The sequence below is a fragment of the Bos grunniens genome, chromosome 29 (assembly GCF_055505025.1).
Source record: "Bos grunniens cultivar Pamir isolate PY7600 chromosome 29, Bosgru_T2T1.0, whole genome shotgun sequence".
Taxonomy (NCBI): domain Eukaryota; kingdom Metazoa; phylum Chordata; class Mammalia; order Artiodactyla; family Bovidae; genus Bos; species Bos grunniens.
Window position 1 is genome coordinate 38,454,940 of NC_141193.1, and position 19,795 is coordinate 38,474,734.

At 38.0% G+C, this 19,795-nt stretch overlaps 1 protein-coding gene across 16 annotated transcripts in view; it reads right to left on the reverse strand.

Annotated features, from left to right (window-relative positions):
• Positions 1-19,795, reverse strand: part of LOC147342510 (uncharacterized) — a 360,032-nt gene that overhangs the window by 190,755 nt on the left and 149,482 nt on the right. For 9 of the 16 annotated variants that reach the window (XR_015157856.1, XR_015157855.1, XR_015157854.1 and 6 more), the window contains one exon: positions 17,256-17,392. The exons of 3 other annotated variants lie outside the window; for them this stretch is intronic. Coding sequence is in view for 8 of the 13 variants with exons in the window: in XM_086384542.1 (XP_086240668.1) it covers positions 17,256-17,392 (137 nt within the window). In the remaining 5 variants the exon portion in view is untranslated. Of the gene's footprint in view, positions 1-4,224; positions 5,011-9,409; positions 9,659-17,255; positions 17,393-19,795 lie in introns of those variants that run through there. 4 more of the 16 variants (XM_086384544.1, XM_086384536.1, XM_086384539.1 and 1 more) reach the window with 2 other exon arrangements.

Genomic DNA, 19,795 nt, shown 5'->3' on the forward strand with positions numbered 1-19,795 from the left:
GAGGAAAGATTCTCTTCCTTGAGAATGTCAATAGAAACTTCTAAAACAGAAAAGCAAAGAAAAAAAGGACAGAATATTCTAAAACTATGGGACAAAAAAGGTATAACATATAAATAATGAAAAAGAGAAACATAAAATAAATATTGAAGTAATAATGAATGAAAATCCCCCCCTCCCAAAATCAATGTCAGACACCAAACTAAAGATGAAGATTAGAGAACACCAAGTAGGGTAAATGCAAAACAAATAAACAAACACTGCTGTTGCTGCTGCTGCGTCACTTCAGTCGTGCCCAACTCTGTGCGACCCCATAGACGGCAGCCCGCCAGGCTCCCCCATCCCTGGAATTCTCCAGGCAAGAACACTGGAGTGGGTTGCCATTTCCTTCTCCAATTCATGAAAGTGGAAAGTGAAAAGTGAAAATGAATTCGCTCAGTCATGTCCTACTCTAAGAGACCCCATGGACTGCAGCCCACCAGGCTCCTCCATCCATGGGATTCTCTAGGCAAGAGTACCGGAGTGGGGTGCCATTGCCTTCTCCTAAAAAACACTACAATTAAGCATATTGTAGTCAAACTGCAGAAAATACAGCTCAACTCCAGAAAAATAAATGACCCAATCAAAAAATGGGCCAAAGAACTAAATAGACGTTTCTCCAAAGAAGACATACAGATGGCTAACAAACACATGAAAAGATGCTCAACATCACTCATTATCAGAGAAATGCAAATCAAAACCACTATGAGGTACCATTTCATGCCAGTCAGAATGGCTGTGATCCAAAAGTCTACAAGCAATAAATGCTGGAGAGGGTGTGGAGAAAAGGGAACTCTCTTACACTGTTGGTGGGAATGCAAACTAGTACAGCCACTATGGAGAACAGTGTGGAGATTCCTTAAAAAACTGGAAATAGAACTGCCTTATGATCCAGCAATCCCACTGCTGGGCATACACACTGAGGAAACCAGAAGGGAAAGAGACACGTGTACCCCAATGTTCATCGCAGCACTGTTTATAATAGCCAGGACATGGAAGCAACCTAGATGCCCATCAGCAGATGAATGGATAAGCTGTGGTACATATACACAATGGAGTATTACTCAGCCATTAAAAAGAATACATTTGAATCAGTTCTAATGAGGTGGATGAAACTGGAACCTATTATACAGAGTGAAGTAAGCCAGAAAGAAAAACACCAATACAGTATACTAACGCATATATATGGAATTTAGAAAGATGGTAACAATAACCCTGTGTACGAGACAGCAAAAGAGACACTGATGTATAGATCAATCTTGTGGACTCTGTGGGAGAGGGAGAGGGTGGAGAGATTTGGGAGAATGGCATTGAAACATGTATAATATCATGTATGAGACGAGTCGCCAGTCCAGGTTCGATGCACCATGCTGGATGCTTGGGGCTGGTGCACTGGGACGGCCCAGAGGGAGGGTAGGGGAGGGAGGAGGGAGGAGGGTTCAGGATGGGGAGCGTGGGTATACCTGTGGCAGATTCATTTTGATGTTGGGCAAAACTAATACAATATTGTAAAGTTTAAAAATAAAATAAAATTTAAAAAATAAAATAAATAAAAAATCTTCAGTGAAACCAAAGGGAAAAAACATCTCATCTATTGAGAAGTAAAGATAATAATTATATCCAATTTCTCCTCGGAAACTATGCAAGCAAGAAGAGCAAAGTGAAACATTAAAAGTTTTGAGAGAAAAAACAACCTAGAATTATGTATCCTATGATATTATCCTTCAAAAGTAAAAAAAGAAAATAAAATTTTTCTCAGAAAAACAAAATTTGGAGGGATCTGTTGCCAGTGGACCTGCCTTACAGAAAATGTTAAAAGAAGTTCTTTAGAGAGGAGAAAAATAATATAGTTCAAAAATTTGGATGTATATAAAGGAAGAGCACTGAATAAGGAGTAACTGAAGATAAAATAATAGCTTTTCTTTCTTATTCTTATTTAATGTAAACAGATCACAGTTTGTTCAAAATAATAACAGCAACAATATATTAGAAAAAAAATATATAGATAGATTTGCTTATGTATAAATAAAATAAGTGACAGCAATGACATGAGAATAGGATGGAAGAATTAGAAATATTTTGCTATTATAATGTACTACTTGCAAAGGAGTAGAGTGTTATTTATTAAAAGGGAACTTGGATTATTTGTAAATGTATTTTGGAAAATCCAGAGCAACCATTTAAAAAGTATAATTGATATGAAAAGACAAGAGAGAAAGTTAAAGTGTATTAAACCTCTATTAAAACCACCAAAGTGTAGAAAACAAAATAGGAACAAAGAACAAGAGCAATGAATAGAGTAGCAAATACGACTGCTATTGATTCAAGTATATCAGTAATTACTTTGTCAATGATCCTAATACACCAATGAAAAAAGAAAGATTGTCAGAGTGGATCAAACAACAAGACCCAAATATAAGTTGTCTGCAGGAAATCCTCTTTGAGCAAAAAGAAGCAGGTCAAAAGTAAAGAGAAAGACATACAATGTGAACAGTTATGACCAACCTAGATAGCATATTCAAAAGCAGAGACATTACTTTGCCAACAAAGGTCCGTCTAGTCAAGGCTATGGTTTTTCCAGTGGCCATCTATGGATGTGAAGTTGGACTGTGAAGAAAGCTAGGCACTGAAGAATTGATGCTTTTGAACTGTGGTATTGGAGAAGACTCTTGAGAGTCCCTTGGACTGCAAGGAGATCCAACCAGTCCATTCTAAAGGAGATCAGCCCTGGGTGTTCTCTGAAACTCCAGTACTTTGGGCACCTCATGCAAAGAGTTGACTCATTGGAAAAGACTCTGATGCTGAGAGGGATTGGGGGCAGGAGGAGAAGGGGACGACAGAGGATGAGATGGCTGGATGGTATCACCGACTCTTTGCACATGAGTTTGAGTGAACTCCGGGAGTTGATGATGGACAGGGAGGGCGTGCTGCGATTAATTGGGTCGCAAAGAGTCGGACACCACTGAGCAACTGAACTGAACTGAACTGAACTGAATCCAAAGAAAGCTAGAGTAACTAATTTCAGACAACACATACTTTAGAGTAAAGAAAGCTATCAGAGGCAAAGAAGGTTATTATATAATGATAAAAAAAGGCCAATTCTCCTAAAAAGTACATCTTTATATAAAGATGATATATACATATATATATGTGTGTGTGTGTGTGTGTGTGTGTGTGTATACACCCAACAACAAAGCATCAAAACACAAGTGGCAAAATCTAAGAGAACTGCAAAGAGAAATAGATGAATCCATGACTATAGTTGGAAATATCACCCTGCATAAGAAATGTGCAGATTCATTAGAAAATCAGTAAAGATACAGTTGAACTCAACAGCATCTTCAGTCAACTAAATATCATTAACATCTACAGACTCTTTCATTCAGCAATAGCAAAATAAACATTCTTCTCATTCTCCAGCTTACAAGGAACATCACCAAGACAGACCATGTTCTGAGTTATAAAATGCACCTTAACAAGATTAAAAGAATAGAAGTCAGACAATAATTGCTCTCAGACCATAGTAGAATTAAACTAGAAATAAATAACAGAAACATATAAATACAGATTTAAAAATAAATAGCAGAAAGATAACTGAAAAGTTCTAAAAATACTTGGAGATTAAACAACACACTTCTAAATAATGAATCAAGAAAAAATAAGAAATATTTGAACTAAATGAAAATGAGAATACAACATATCAAAATTAGTGAGATGCAGTGAAAGCAGGGCTTAGATGGAAACTTAAAGTATTGAAAGTCTATATTAGAAAAGAAGAAAGATCTAAAATTAACCATCTAAACTTCTAACTTAGGAAACTAGAAAAGAAGAGAAAATTAAACTGAAATTAAGTAAGAAAGAAGAAATATGTAAGTTAAATTTAAAAATCAATGAATTTGAACACAGGAAATAAACAGGAAAAAAAAAAAAACACAAAGAATCCAAAAGCTTGGTCTTCGAAATATCCATAAAATTGACATTTCTAGCCAGGGTAACTTTTTTAAATAAAGGAGAAAAAATACATATTACTAGTATCAGAAATGAAAGATGTAACATCATTACAGATCTCATGGACATTAAAAGGATAAACAATAGGCATTATGAGTAACTCTAGGCCCTCAAACTTGATAACATAGATAACATAGACCAATCTCTGAAAAGACACAATCTGTCAAACTCACACAGAAAGAAATAGGCAATCTGAATAGGTCTTTACTCATTAAAGAAACTGTACCAACCATTAACAATCTTCCAAAACAGAAAGCATCATATGGGTTTGCTGGTGAATTCTACCAAACATTTAAGGAAAAAAATATATCAGTTTTTCTACAATCTCTCTCAGAAGATAGGAGAGGAAATATTTCCTAACTTTATTTATAAAGCCAGCATTCAGTTCAGTTCAGTTCAGTCGCTCAGTTTTGTCTGACTCTTTGCAACCCCATGAATCGCAGCACGCCAGGCCTCTCTGTCCATCACCATCTCCCGGAGTTCACTCAAACTCACGTCCATCGAGTCGGTGATGCCAGCCAGCCATCTCATCCTCTGTCATCCCCTTTTCCTCCTGCCCAAAATCCCTCCCAGCATCAGGGTCTTTTCCAATGAGTCAACTCTTTGCATGAGGTGGCCAAAGTACTGGAGTTTCAGCTTTAGCATCATTCCTTCCAAAGAACACCCAGGGCTGATCTCCTTTAGAATGGACTGGTTGGATCTCCTTGCAGTCCAAGGGACTCTCAAGAGTCTTCTCCAACACCACAGTTCAAAAGCATCAATTCTTCGGCACTCAGCTTTCTTCACAGTCCAACTCTCACATCCATACATGACCACTGGAAATACCATAGCCTTGACTAGATGGACCTTTGTTGGCAAAGTAATGTCTCTGCTTTTCAATATGCTCTCTAGGTTGGTCATAACTTTTCTTCCAAGGAGTAAGCATCTTTTAATTTCATGGCTGCAGTCACCATCTGCAGTTTTAGCCTATACCAAACCCAAAGATATTACAAAAAAAAGTATAGATCAGTATTTCTCATAAATATAGATGCAAAAATCTTCAAGCAAAATATTATCAAATAAAATCCAACAATGTATTATAAGAATTATACAATACAACTAAGTAGGATATACCCGTTATGCTAGGCTGGTTCAACACTTCAAAACTGGTATAACCCATCACATCAAAAAACTAAAGAAGAAAAATCACATGATTGTATCAACAGATACAGAAAAGCAAAGCATTTGACAGAATCCAGCATGGCACCCACTCCAGTATTCTTGCCTGGAGAGTCCCATGGACAGAGGACCTGGCGGGCTACAGTCTATAGGGTTGCAAAGAGTTGGACACGACTGAAGCAACTGAGCATGGCACAGCAGCACCCATCCAAGATAAAGACTGTAAGCATCTTCCTCAACTTGACAAGGTATATCAGCAAAAATCCTACACCTAACATCATACTTAATGTGAGAAATTTGATGATCAGGAACAAGGAAAGATATTCCCTCACCACTGCTTTTCAACATCATACTGGTTAGTTCTAGATAATTATGCATTATGCAGTCATGGATGGGAAACAAAAGATGTACATATTGGGCAAGATAAAATAAAACTATCTTTGTTCACAGATGATGTAATTGTATATTCAGAAAACTAGAACGAATCAACATAAACACTCCTAGAATCAATACACAATATTGCAAGGTTGAAGAATTCAATTTTTTTAATACACAAAAATCAACAACTTCCCAATAAACTATCAATGAACAAGTGGAATTTGAAACTTAAAATATACTATTATATCAGCATCCAAAAATGAAATACTTGGATATAAATTCAACCTAAATGTAGATAATCTGCATGAGAAAAACTAAAAAACTCTATTTTTAAAAAGTCCCAAAATTAAATATGTTCAGCCTTAATATCTACATGTTCCATTTTCACAGATTCAACCACCTATGGATCACAAAATATTTATTAAAAAATTCCATAAATTTTCTAAAAGTAGAACTTGAATCTGCTGCACACTGGCACTATTTACATATCATCTACATTGTATTTACAACTATTCACATAGCATTGATATTGTATTTGGCATAAGCAATCTAGAAATGAATTAAACAGGAGGATGTACATAGGTTATATACAAACACTATGCAATTTTAAGATTCTTGAGTATCTATGGCTTTTGGTATCCTGGAACCAATCCCCAGCAGATATCATGGTACAACAGTATATGAAAAGATATTCCATGTTAATATATAGGAAGATTTAATACTGTAAAGATTTCAGTTCTTCCCAGCTTAATCTATAGATGCGTTGTAATCCAAATCAAATCTCAGTAAGTTATTCTGTGGATATCAACAAGCTGTTTCTAAAGTTTATATGGAAAGGGAAATGATCCAGAAGAGTCAACATAACATCAAAGGGGAAGAGAGTTGGAGAACTGGCACTACCCAACTTCAAGACTTACTATCAAGCTACGGTAAACAAGGTAGCATGGTAGCGGCAAAAGGACAGACAAACAGATCAGAAGAGAGACCCCCAGAAATAGACCCACATAGATATAGTAGCCTCATATTTGACATATCAGTAAACTCAATAAAATGGAATTAAGACAGAGTTTTCAACAGCTGGTATTGGACCTGGAAATTCACATGGAAAAAAAAAGGAAAAGAAACTAAATGGCTTAATCCCTTTACTGTTCATCTGAAACTCACAACATTCTTAATCAACCATATCCCAATACAAAATAAACAGTTTAAAATAAAAAAGAAACTAAACTAAAAAGGAATCCAGACAGACCTTACACCTTTCACAAAAATTAATTCAAAATGGATCATAGACCTAAATATAAAAGGCAAAATTTTAAAATGCCTAAGGGATAGCATAAGAGAAAATCTAGATGACCTTGGACAAGGCAATGACTTTATAGATAGCAAAGGCATTATCCCTAATAGAAATAACTGATAAACTGAGCTTCATTAAATTTAAAAACTTCTGCTCTGTAAAAGACAATGTCAAAGGAATGAGAAGATACACCAGAGACAAGGGGGAAAAAAAAAAAAAACATTTGCACAAGACATCTGATAAAGGACTATTATCCAAAATATATCTTAAAAATAAACCTTAAAATTCAATAATTAGAAAATGAACAACCCACCTAGAAATGAGCTAAAGACCTGGCACCTCACAAAGATATACAGATGTCAAGTTTTTATATGAAAAGGTGTTCAACAGAATACATCATTCGGAAGTTACAAATTAAAAGTGAGACCCCATCACAGAAGATTGAGTATGTGCTCAGTTATGTCTTTGTGAGCCCATAGACTGTAGCTCACCAGGCTCCTCTGTCCATGGAATTTTTCAGGCAAGAATACTGGAGTGGATTGCCTTTTCCTACTCCAGGGGGTTCTTCCCAATCCAAGGATCAAATCCATGTCTCTTGTGTAGCCTACGTGGACAGGTGGATTCTTCACCACTACGCCATGTGGGAAGCCCATCCTATAAGATTAGAATGGCTAAAATCTAAAACAGTGACAATGCCAACTGCTGATGAGTGTGTGGAGCCCAGGACTTTCACTGATTGCTCGTGGGGATGTAAAATGGTATAATCACCCTGGAAGACAGTCTGGCAATTTCCTACAAAAGTAAGCACACTTCTACCATACGATACAGCAATTGTGCTTCTTGGTATTCACTCAAATGAGCTGAAAACCAATGTCAACACAAAAACCTGCCCAGAAAATATTTATATCAATTTCCTTCATAACTGCCAAAACTAAGAAGCAATCAAGAATATCATTCAGTAGGTTAATGGATAAAAAACTGTGGTACCTCTAGACAGTGAAACATTATTCATCACTAAAATGAAATGAGCTATCAAGCCATGAAAAGATTCAATGCATATTACTAAGTGAAAGAACCCAATCTGAAAAGGTTACAAACCATATGATTCCAAAGAGATGAAATTCTGGAAAAGACTGTCAGGGTCTTTTCACTTTCATGCATTGGAGAAGGAAATGGCAACCCACTCCAGTATTCTTGCCTGGAGAATCCCAGGGATGGCAGAGCCTGGTGGGCTGCCATCTATTGGGTCGCACAGAGTTGGACACGACTGAAGCGACTTAGCAGCAGCAGCAGCAGGGAAGAAAGATGGATGTGAATAGGCAGAGCACAGAGGATTTGCAGAGCAATTAAACAAATTTGTGTGATATTATAATGGTGGATATATGTCATTCATTTGTCAAAGCCCATAGAATGAACAACACCAAGGATGAACTCTGGTGTAACCTATGGACTTTATGTGATAATCATGTATCCATGTAGGTTCATGGATTGTTAACAAATGTGCCTTCCTAGTGCAAGACCTTGACACTACAGGAGGCTGTGCACATGAAGGATCAAAACTCTGGACTTGCTGCTCAGTTCTGCTAAAAACCTAAAACTACTCTAAAAAAATAAAGTTTACTAAGCTAAGAGTACTTTTTTCTTTAGGTTGCTGTGAGAATTAGATCTACTATACATCAAGTATCAAGAGCAGGGTCTTATTGGCACATCATAGTTGAAAGGTATGAGTATTAAATCGATCTTCAAACACCTTCTTTTGCCTCTTGATTCATATTTTATAGATAAACATCAAAGTCCCTTAAGAAAGTTTTCTCTGGACTCTGAGTTTCCCCCAAGCTAACAAGTATCCAATTGAAATTATGGTTCTTTTCCATCTTTATTAATGGACTCTAGTGGTAGTAAAAGCCCATAGCTTAACCCCTAACTGCAGAATTAGAATCCTTTTGTCTAGAATCCCTGCTTGAGAATTAGAAATTTTTTTTCATAATCTTGACACCTTAGTTATCACTGATTAAAACAACTAGATGCATTTTCCAGAAATCCCTCTAAGACCCTTGTTAGGTTATTAAATTCTAAACTTCTCTATACTCTGTTCTCCCCCTTTTGAAATGAGGTCGTGAAAATACTCTCAGGAATAAAAAACAAAGAGAGCAGTAGGACATTAAGTCCCTGTGAGACTCTGGAAGAGAGACTGAGAAAGTATCACCCAGGCCTGGTAACTCTAAGAGCTTAGCAGCTTAGTATAACATCTCTATGTCGTCATAACTTTCCCTACAGTAACACTGTCAGCTGCTTGTCTCTCTACAGTGTTTAGGAGCACAGCGCGGGGAAAAGATAATGTACTTTCAAGTTGACAGACGCATCCATTCCTGTGTGACTTTGGATACACAAATTCTTTAAGCACCAGGTCCCTTATTTCCAAGCTGATGATAATACCTACTCCCTTAGGTGTCTATGAACACTAAAGAAAAAATAATGTGGTTGAGTTACAGTCAATACCCAATATTTTTTTCCTGGATAATTAAAATCAGAGAATCTTCAGGTATGTTGCTCTATTTTTTTCAAAGAGATAAAAAGGAAGGAACCAAATGTTTAGCATGAAGACTGCAGTCAAGAGAAGACATTAAAAAAAAAAAAAAAAAGTGACTCCATTTCTGTATGAACTTTTTGGCCAACCCAATACATTTACAGCCTGAAAAGATCGTGAACTCTGGCTTGATCATGCAGATTTCTCCGAGCAGAAGGAATGTTCTCAATTGGCAATCAAGTGTGGAGTAAAAGACCCTGTAAAGACAGGAGAGGATGCTCTGTAAAGTTAGCCTGTGGTATGTAATTGATTTCATTTGTTTTATTTTAGCTGGAGCTTAATTTGAATTGTCTACATCAATAGAAGAGTTCATATTGATTTCTTTAAAATGTAAATGAACCTCCTGTGTACCTTCCAGGTTTTTTTTAAAGTTAAGATGAATATTGGTTTTTTATGTTTGCAATGAAAGGTACAAACAGTGAATTTGGGATTTTATAGCTTGAGGTTAAAATATGGTTTGCATGTGCAAATATTAGAAGCTAGTTAAATCTATTCACTCTTCCTCAGCACAATACTTGTAAGATCCAACTGCTTTGCACCAGCATGCAAGGCCTCTCACCATCTGAAAGATACCTCATATTTCCCTCTTCTTGGAATCCTATACCGTAACCTTTCCAAAAAGTTGAAGTTCCTCAATTGTATCTCGCATTTCTCACTTTCCTGTCTGCAAATACCATGCTTCCTCCTTGTAAAGTTTTCTCTTCCTTCCCTCAACCCCTCATTATTAGGACAGAGGATGCCTATTCATTCCTTAGGTTCCAAACATAAAGTGCCACCAACTTGATGAAGCTCCTATGAACTCTAGTTCAATACTTCCTCCTTTGTGTCTCACTGTGTACCACACACAATGCTGACTTTGGCTTCTCTTCCACTTAGTGCTGCTGCTGCTAAGTCGCTTCCGACTCTGTGCGACCCCATAGATGGCAGCCCACCAGGCTCTTCTGTCCCTGGGATTCTCCAGGCAAGAATACTGGAGTGGGTTGCCATTTCCTTCTTCACTTAGTGCTATGGATTGTCAAAACACCACTAGCCAATAGAAGAGGCAGAAAAGGAAGTCTAAGAGGAAGGTTGCCACATGTAGGAATGGGCCATGTTATGTTTAGGGTTTTATAGAAAAATGCATTTAATGAAGAATCACGCTGGTTGGCCCAGCAATGCATGTACTTGATCCCTTGATTCACGTAGTCCACTATTCTTCCAGTATCTTTGTTTGTTCTCTTACTCCATAAGTTTTTACTAACATCCACATTTCTCTTTTGCTTTAGATTTCCTAGCAATTCATTTATGTCTGCTAACACTGACAGCTGCCCCATCTCCTATAAGATAGAGTTTCCCACTGAATTCTTCTTTTGATCAGTACTATATACTCCACGTTTCTAAATTTTACATACGTTTCAAAGCTTTTCACCTTAATAAAAACACTATGTCATTACTTTCCAAATCTGTATGCTCTGATCAGAATTCCTCTCATTTCTCATTTGACCATTATTTCTGATTAATAACCAACCTGTTAGTCTAAAATCCAGCTTAAAACTCACAGAATTTAAGTTGGTCCACATATGGCATGTTTACACACAGTACTGGAAAAGCAATCTTTAGCTCATCTGTGTTAACATTGTTATTTCTGCTTTATCATGAATTCATGGAGCATTCACAAGATTCAGTTTAACTCTATTGACCGTAATTGTCGTTTCCTGTTTTCAAATGATTATGATTCGGCCACTAGGATCATATGGCAATTCTATTTTTAGGTTTCTGAGAAACCTCCATATTGTTTTCCACAATGGCTGCACCAATTTACATTCCCACCAGTAACATTCGAGGGTTCCCTTTACTCCACATCCCAGCCAGCATTTGCTGTGTTCTTTGTGATGATGGGCGTCCTGACAGGTGTGAGGTGATACATCATTGTGGTTTTGATTTGCATTGCCCTGATGACTAGTGATGTTGAGCATCTTCAGTCTAATGCTCTCCCAACTGAGCTATTTCGGCCACCCGTCAATGTTGAGCATCTTTTCATGTTCCTATTGGCCGTAAACATGTCCTCTTTGAAAAAACATTTATTCAGGCATTTTGCCCATTTTTTAATTGGATTATTTGCTGTTTTGTTTGGTTTTGACATTCAGTTGTATGAGCTGTTTACATATGTTGGATATTAATCCCTTATTGGTCACGTCATCTGCAAATATCTTCTCCCATTAAACAGGCTGATTTTGTTTTGTCAACGGTTTCCTTTGCTGTGCAGTCATTTTTAACATTGATTCCCATTTCAGATGCACTGAGAATCACCATATCTAGTATCTGCAATGTTGCAAAATTATAATTTATTTCACAGAGAGTGTGAATTGTCAGCAAAACTAAGACCACAAAACAAGGGAAAATTTTTTAAATGTCAACAGTTTAGAGGTTAATGAAGTAGGTTAACAAAAGCTCTGACTTCGTTGATTGTTTTCCAAAAGATGCTTTTTAAAGCTGGTTCCAAGTCAAAATTTAACTGTTAATATTTTGTCATAAAATGTGTCTGTGTTAAATCTCTCTCTTTCCAGGCAACAAGAAGCCTTGCAATTCTCATTTGTACAAACACTGGAAACTAGTTGGATTTTAAAAAAAATATTGTTTAACAGCTTCATAGTTGAATTAAGTGGGAACATAGCATTGTCACTGATAAGCTGTTAAATATCATTTAACTGAACTTCGTTTATAAAAGGTGTGTGGTTGCTGTGGTCTAGCTAGTGGTTGCACATGTGAACGTTTGTGAAATTAAGAGATTTACTGTTTTTAAGAAAGCTCATACTTCCCTAAAATACTAAATTGAGATGATCTTGGTATAATGAGGATATTATTATATGCCATGCCTTATTTGATGTCACAGTATTTTATTAATATGTTTCAAGCACACATGTGTATTATGAATAACAAACCTGCTGAATTAGAGCTAAGAGAGAGTAGGAGTGGATAGACAAGAAGAACAATAATTATCAGGGTTCTTATTCTCAAAACTAAAATTTTGGAAGAAAAAAAATTATCTCTGGGATAATTTTAGAGTTTTTAGAGTTTATCTGTGAAGCTGTGACGCCACCTCCCCTGGAGTCTCTTGCTCTTTCTTACCCTAAACTCCTCCATGAGGACCAGTAGTCCCAAGTCAGGGAGGCAGGGCTCAAGGAATCTGCCAGAACATCTACCTTATGGCTTATAGACTACCTCCCTGCTCTCATGGACACTGCCTGGGACTGTGTCAGCTGGTTTTTCATCCTGGGTTGATGACTACACTCAGAGGTCAAGACTAACAGGTATATATACTTCCTGGCCATGAAAACTTCCATAAAAATTATTCTCCCCTCCAGGGATGCTCCTTTCCAGTTGGTCCTCCTATACTTTCTCTTAGACTCAGCACAAGATCTTCTTGAAACTGGTGATGTGGACACTGGGCTTACAAAGATGCTATCAGTACAGTCAGCCCTGGCTTTCTTGTCTTACAGTAATTTTTGACTCATTCTAATTATCATATTGTCCAAACCTTGCAGACAAATCCTATTAACTTGCTGCCACCCTTCCCCACACTTTTCCATGTATGAGAGACCCTTCACTTGCTATCAGTTCAGTTCAGTTGCTCAGTCGTGCCTGACTCTTTGCAACCCCATGAATTGCAGCGCGCCAGGCCTCCCTGTCCATCACCAACTCCTGGAGTTCACTCAGACTCATGTCCATCGAGTCAGTGATGCCATCCAGCCATCTCATGCTCTGTCGTCCCCTTCTCCTCCTGCCCCCACTTGCTATAAATAATTACAAATCTATTCACTGAATTAACTCTTTGCAGGTCTCTTTATGGACATGAAAGCTACATGCATTTCCAAAACCAAATCTGTATTAAATCAAACATATATGGCTTGAGAGAGACTATTCCTATGAGAATTCCAGATGGAGTCATCCCTGAGATACCTGCACGCAAGTTAATTGCATCTCTGGCAGCTCCTGTTGGTTGAGCTGGGATAAGCATCTCTCCTCAGTGATCAGCTCACACCCTACTCAAACACCAAGTCAAGTATGCCATTATCTAATCATACATCCCCATTCAGATGATTTCCGTTTACAAGGACCAATGTAAGGGACAATGGGGTCAATAAAAGGCTGCTGATATCAATTATTTCCCAAGCAAATTATATAGAAGTGCCAACAAAGGTCCCCTAGTCAAGGCTATGGTTTTTCCTGTGGTCATGTATGGATGTGAGAGTCGGACTGTGAAGAAAGCTAAGCACTGAAGAATTGATGCTTTTGAACTGTGGTGTTGGAGAAGACTCTTGAGAGTCCCTTGGACTGCAAGGAGATCCAACCAGTCCATTCTGAAAGAGATAAACCCTGGGATTTCTTTGGAAGGAATGATGCTAAAGCTGAAACTCCAGTACTTTAGCCACCTCATGCGAAGAGTTGACTCATTGGAAAAGACTCTGATGCTGGGAGGGGTTGGGGGCAGGAGGAGAAGGGGATGACAGAGGATGAGATGGCTAGATGGCATCACTGACTCGATGAACGTGAGTTTGAGTGAACTCTGGGAGTTGGTGATGGACAGGGAGGCCTGGCGTGCTGTGATTCATGGGGTCGCAAAGAGTCGGACACGACTGAGTGACTGAACTGAACTGAACATCAAGAACTGTTTAGGCTTTCTGTATTCTCAAGTCCATTCCAGGTACCAACCCCAATGGAAGGGATAGGCAAGAACACATCAATATATATTTTCTCTGACTTACTGACTCTCCATGTAACCAAATCAACGGGAGGAACTAAAAGCAGGCACTATTTACAGAGGCCTCCAGTCAGACAAGTTAACCTTTTAGTGTATCATTCACATTATCCCCTACCTATGCTCTGTGGCAAGTTTCTCCTAAACCTGTTATCACTTTTATCAAAACAGTTTTCTTTAGCACATGCCTACACTCTCTTGCATTCTTCACTGGCATCTCACCTGTCTTATTATAAGATTATCATCATAAGTTGGAGGACCCAGGGCCAGGGCAATCAGGAATTGTTGTAAAGGAAAAGAACAAAGCTGACTCCATACTAGATGTTTCTTTTACTTTAGTTTTTGTGCTGTATTGCTTTTGCTTAGAGTTAAGAATATTGCCTATAGCTTGAAATGTACAGGACAGCCCATTCTCAAGGCTCTGACCTTTAAAGGTAGGACACTTTTCCATCCATATAGAGATTAAAAGTTGCAGAACAGAGAACATTTGTCTTGTTAGAGTTTTATAGGAAAATTGCGATCTGACCTCTGTGAATATCTACAGAAACAAAGGATTCCCACACTAAGAAGTTCCCTACAACCAACCACACCACTCCCTCACCTTGCCTTTAAAAAATGCTTTCTTGAAACCCTTCAGAGAGTTCAGGATTTGGAGGGAAGCGTGAGCCAACGTCTCCTTGCATGGCCCTGCGATAAACCCTTTTCAGCTCCAAACTCCAGTGTTTCAGTTGGTTTGGTCTGGCCTCACCAGGCCCAAGAATTTCCACCGGGTAACATGGTGTATGACAGTTCAGAGATTATGGAATTCTTAATTATAGTCAGTAAAACTCCATGACCCTGTTCCCTTCAATCACACAGTTTGAAGAAAGTAAGACATCCTTCTAGCTTTGTTTTTATCTTTCTACCAGGTCTTATAAACCTGTTCATTTTTCATAACTTATTACTTTAATTCATTATGTTTCTACTGGATAAATTCAATGCCTTCTTTCCTACTACAAAAGAGATTCCTTCTCCAAATTTCCTCACTGATCAATATAGTACAGCCAACTTCTATCCTCAGTTGGGCATCTGTTACAATTTCTGTGTCTGTCACTGGTCTAGGAACACTTGAAGAATCATGCCTTATTCTTTTTTATACAAATAGAATAATTTTCAAAACATAATTTTAACGTATTAATTAATTAAGTGGCCAATTTTCTAGAACTGTGGGAATGGTACCAAAAGATCCTAATGTGAAATTTATACAATGTATAATATTTTCACAGTCCATAAATTCAGGAATGCAAAAACATTAAACTTTACTTTTCTATTTCTGACCTTGAAGTTTACCTCAAGGACACATTGGACTGAAGATAAAGAATGGCTTTGGTCCAGTTCTTCTTGTTTTACCCTTCAATGAATTCAGAATTTGAATGATAAGACTTCCTTCAATTCATTGAGTTGCATATAAGTGTGAGAGGAAAGCATGAGTCACTTTCAAATTAAGGCCCTGGAGGTGAACACTGACTGGACCTGAAAATATTCTGTCCACATGGATGTTCACTGAGATGTAGATAATGTGGTTTTTTTTTTTTTTTTTTTTTTTTTGCCTGTTGTCATCTGCTCACTCTGGCATCTGCACATAAGAGTGCATTTGCATCTGCTCAATGGTTTTTAAGTTGACGCTTTGCTTCATCCTAACCAAGAACTCGCTAAGGCCACCAAAGCATAGCAGCCCATGTCTGCTCTACCCAGAGCTATAGAAGGTGGGGAAGGTTTGGAAGGGACATCCGTGTTTAAGTCCCTTTTATATGGAGACAGACACCAGCCCCTAATGATATTCCTTTTTTCTTAGGAGGAAGAGAAAGAATAGGAGATGACAGTAGGCATTTCAAGGGAAAACCATCTTCTCTGTGCAAATAAATTTGTCAGCTTAACCTTTAAACAAAACTGAACAAATTTTCCTTACTTTGACATTGCTTAGAAGCTTTTAGATGCTGTTGTACATTATGAATCTCCCAAGAGGGGATGTATCAATGCAGCAAGTATCTAGTTTATTTGAGAAGTCCCTAGAAATCTATTTGGGAAACAGTGCTCCGACATGTCCTGCCATCACTGGCCTGTTTTGTTATTCAATCACCAACACAACTCAGGGTACAGACCAGGGTATGAAGCAGTGTGACACTGTCTTAAGAATCTAGCCTTTTATTTCAATTCAAAAGTCTCCTTTATAGCACCTCAAACAATATGCACATGGGAACCTCCAGGGATAAATAAATGGGAATAGAGAAGATTGAGCAATGTCCAACTTCTTCCCTCTTCTCCTTTTCTGACTAACTCCTCATGTCAAGACAGAGTCCTAGCAATAAGGCTGGAAGCAGGGTGTATGGGCAAGAGTGCTGGACATGAAGTGGAGTAACCACGCCTGGTTTCTGTCACTAATTGTGTGGCTCTGGTCAACAATGACTTCACCTTTCTGGGCCTCCATTTCCTCATTTTGTCCTGAGGACTTTTGAGTAACGAAGGGAGAGGTTGGGATTAACTTTCCATTCTAATGATCCTCTGTCTAGTGACCATTGTCATTGTCTAGTGGATCTACCTACAAGGCTGTCAGATAATCATCCCTCATACCGCATCTGCAGCAGGAGATGCGGTATTAACAACTTCATGTGTTTACACTGCACTTTATAGTTATTTAATCCCTTCACCACCATTACTTCATCTGATCCTTAGAATATCTGATATAGAACAAGAATTACTGTTCTTACAAACAAGGAAACCAAGCTTCAGATATTTATCCAATGTCATCTAACTGTTAGGGCTTCACAGGTGGTGTCATGGTAGAGAATCCGCCTGCCAATGCAAGAGACATGGGTTCGATCCCTAGGTCAGGTCAAGAAGATCCCCTAGAGTAGGCAATGGCAACCCACTTCAGTATTCTTGCTTGGAAAATTGCACTGACAGGGGAGCCTTGTGGCTTACAGTTCATGGGGTTGCAAAGAGCTGGACAAGACTGAGCAACTGAGCACACACACACATCTAACTGTTAAGTGACAGAACTGAGCTTGAACTCTGACCTTTCCACTTAGAGTCCCATGAGTATTTCATGATGTGGTGTTTCCTTTCCACTCTGAAACTCCAGCAGCAAGTCATTTGCTCCATCCTCCATTGCTGCCAGACAATCACTCCAGGGAAAGTGGTATTCATTATTTTTCTAAAGGGAAAACACAATGTTAATTCAGACAACGTAATAATTTTATGGTCTGAATGAAAAAAAAAATTTTGCTCCTGTCAAATTCAATTTATATCATAAGACTAAATAAAAATTTTATGCACTGGGTGAAGGAAAAATAGAGAGAAAATGTCCTCGGTGGTCAGGCTTAAATTATCTCCCATTTGAATGAGTTCATTTCCCAGAGAGTTTCATCAGGCTTTTTAATTAAGAACAAAGTGTTCATCTAGAGTCAGTAATTTGCCAGTGACCTCTTCTTAACACTCTGGTCTAAGGTGACATAAATGACAATGGGATTTTCAAATAAAAGACATCAAGCTCTTGCAAATACTGGGCCCTTCAGTTCAGTAACTGGGTCAGGGAAAGGAGGTGACCTAGGCAAAACATTGATATTTTAACCAAATTTCTCCCCTAAGTGTAAAGGTCTGAAGTTTGACAGAAAATAACATTGGAGATTGAAGACACCTGGTAACATGTATAAGCAAGAATATGTATGTAAATATACCTATAGATATAGATATATGTGTGTGTATACACACACACACACGTGTGTTTATATTATATGAGCATGGAAAAAATCCAAAAAATACTTTCTAAGTTGTTAATATGATGTTATTATAGAAGTAGTTGAAAGTAAAGTGGAGGGAAGGGAACATGGGAAAAAGAGAGGAGAGCAAAAGAAAAAAAAGAATTGAACCCCAAAGAGAAAGCATGAATACTTAACCTTTATTCATTTAGTAACTTGTATATAAGCGTGTACAAATCAAAATTTAAGGAAAATAATGCAGCGGGAGATTGATGAGATACTAAAACATTTGAGAATCCGGAAGAACACACACCATGTCAGGTGGTTGCAGAAGACGGAGCTGGAGAGCTGGGCAGAGGCCTGAGTAAATGAAAGTAAAAGTGAAGTCGCTCAGTCATGTCCAAACTCTTTGGGACCCGATGGACTGTAGCCTACCAGGCTCCTCCCTCCATGGGATTCTCCAAGCAACAGTACTGGAGTGGGTTGCCATTTCCTTCTCCAGGGGATCTTCCCTGACCCCAGGGATTGAACACAGGTCTCCCGCATTCCAGACAGACGCTTTAACCTCTGAGCCACCAGAAAGCCTTGGGCATGGGTCTGAGTAAGGAAGGCTAAATGAAGACTGTGAAGGAGCCAAGGCTTCCTCCTGAAGTCAAGGGAGGGCCTCCAGGAGAGTGACTGGTTCAAACTCAGATTTTACACAAGGCATTCTGTCAGTGGTGTCAGGATTAGATAGGGTGGGGAGGAGGGAACTAATGCTGTAAGTGAGAGGTGGTGAGTTCCTATTCCAGGGCAGTGGTAATGGGTTTGGTTGGAAGTATAGAATTCAGGAAAAAAAAAAAATAGATGCTATAACCATCATTATTTCACCTAGTAATGCTTTACACATTTACTACTATTCCTACATTATTACTACCACTATAACTTAACTGCTCCTATTTAATCACACTGTGTACTAGGCCCTGTGTCAAGAACTATATTTTTTGTTATCTTAACAACTTTAGCAGTAACCTTGCAAGACAGGAACTAGGCTGCTGATTTTTTTTAAGTTTTAAATAACATATTTTAATTATTCAACTACTAAATCAGAAAACGGATCCAATGATGACTAACAAAGGCTGGGTAAAGTGAGGGGAAACGGAGACTCACAAGACGGTGTAAATTTGTATACAATTTTATGTAGATCATTTTGGCAATATGTACCAAGTCTCAAACTATAAATTTCATTTACCAGTAATTCTAGTTTTAAGATGTTTTGAGGATATCACTAGTAGGCTGCCCATTATTATACAAAGAATCACTTGAGGCATAAGAAAGTGACCCTGGCAAAGAAAAGAATCAAACAGATACCACAATTTGCCAGACAAACATGGCTTGCAAACCAAGCCATGATGAGGGACAGAAACTACCTACATTCAAATTATTTTAACACAAACTCATTCATACCCAAATATTTCCCCCAAAGATCACTGTTCTACAGCAAATTCCCCAAAATTCATGTATTCCCAAGGTAAGATCCCAAGTTATTCTAGCAACTCACTTAGTTTACAAATTGTAACCCTGCCCAGATATACATATTAGTTTATACCCTAAAACCTCTACAAGACTAACTTCAGCCTCTAAACTCCACTGAGTCCCATCATTTATCATTAGAAAAATTCAAATCAAACCACTTATGTGGTATCACCTCACACCAATTAGGATGACTATTACTGAAAAAACAAAAAATAATAAGTGTTGGTGAGGATGTGGAGAATATGGGACTCTTGTGCACTGTTGGCAGGAATGGAAAATGGTATGACCATTATGGAAAACAGTATGGTGGTTCCTCAAAAAATTAAAAATAGAATTACCACAGG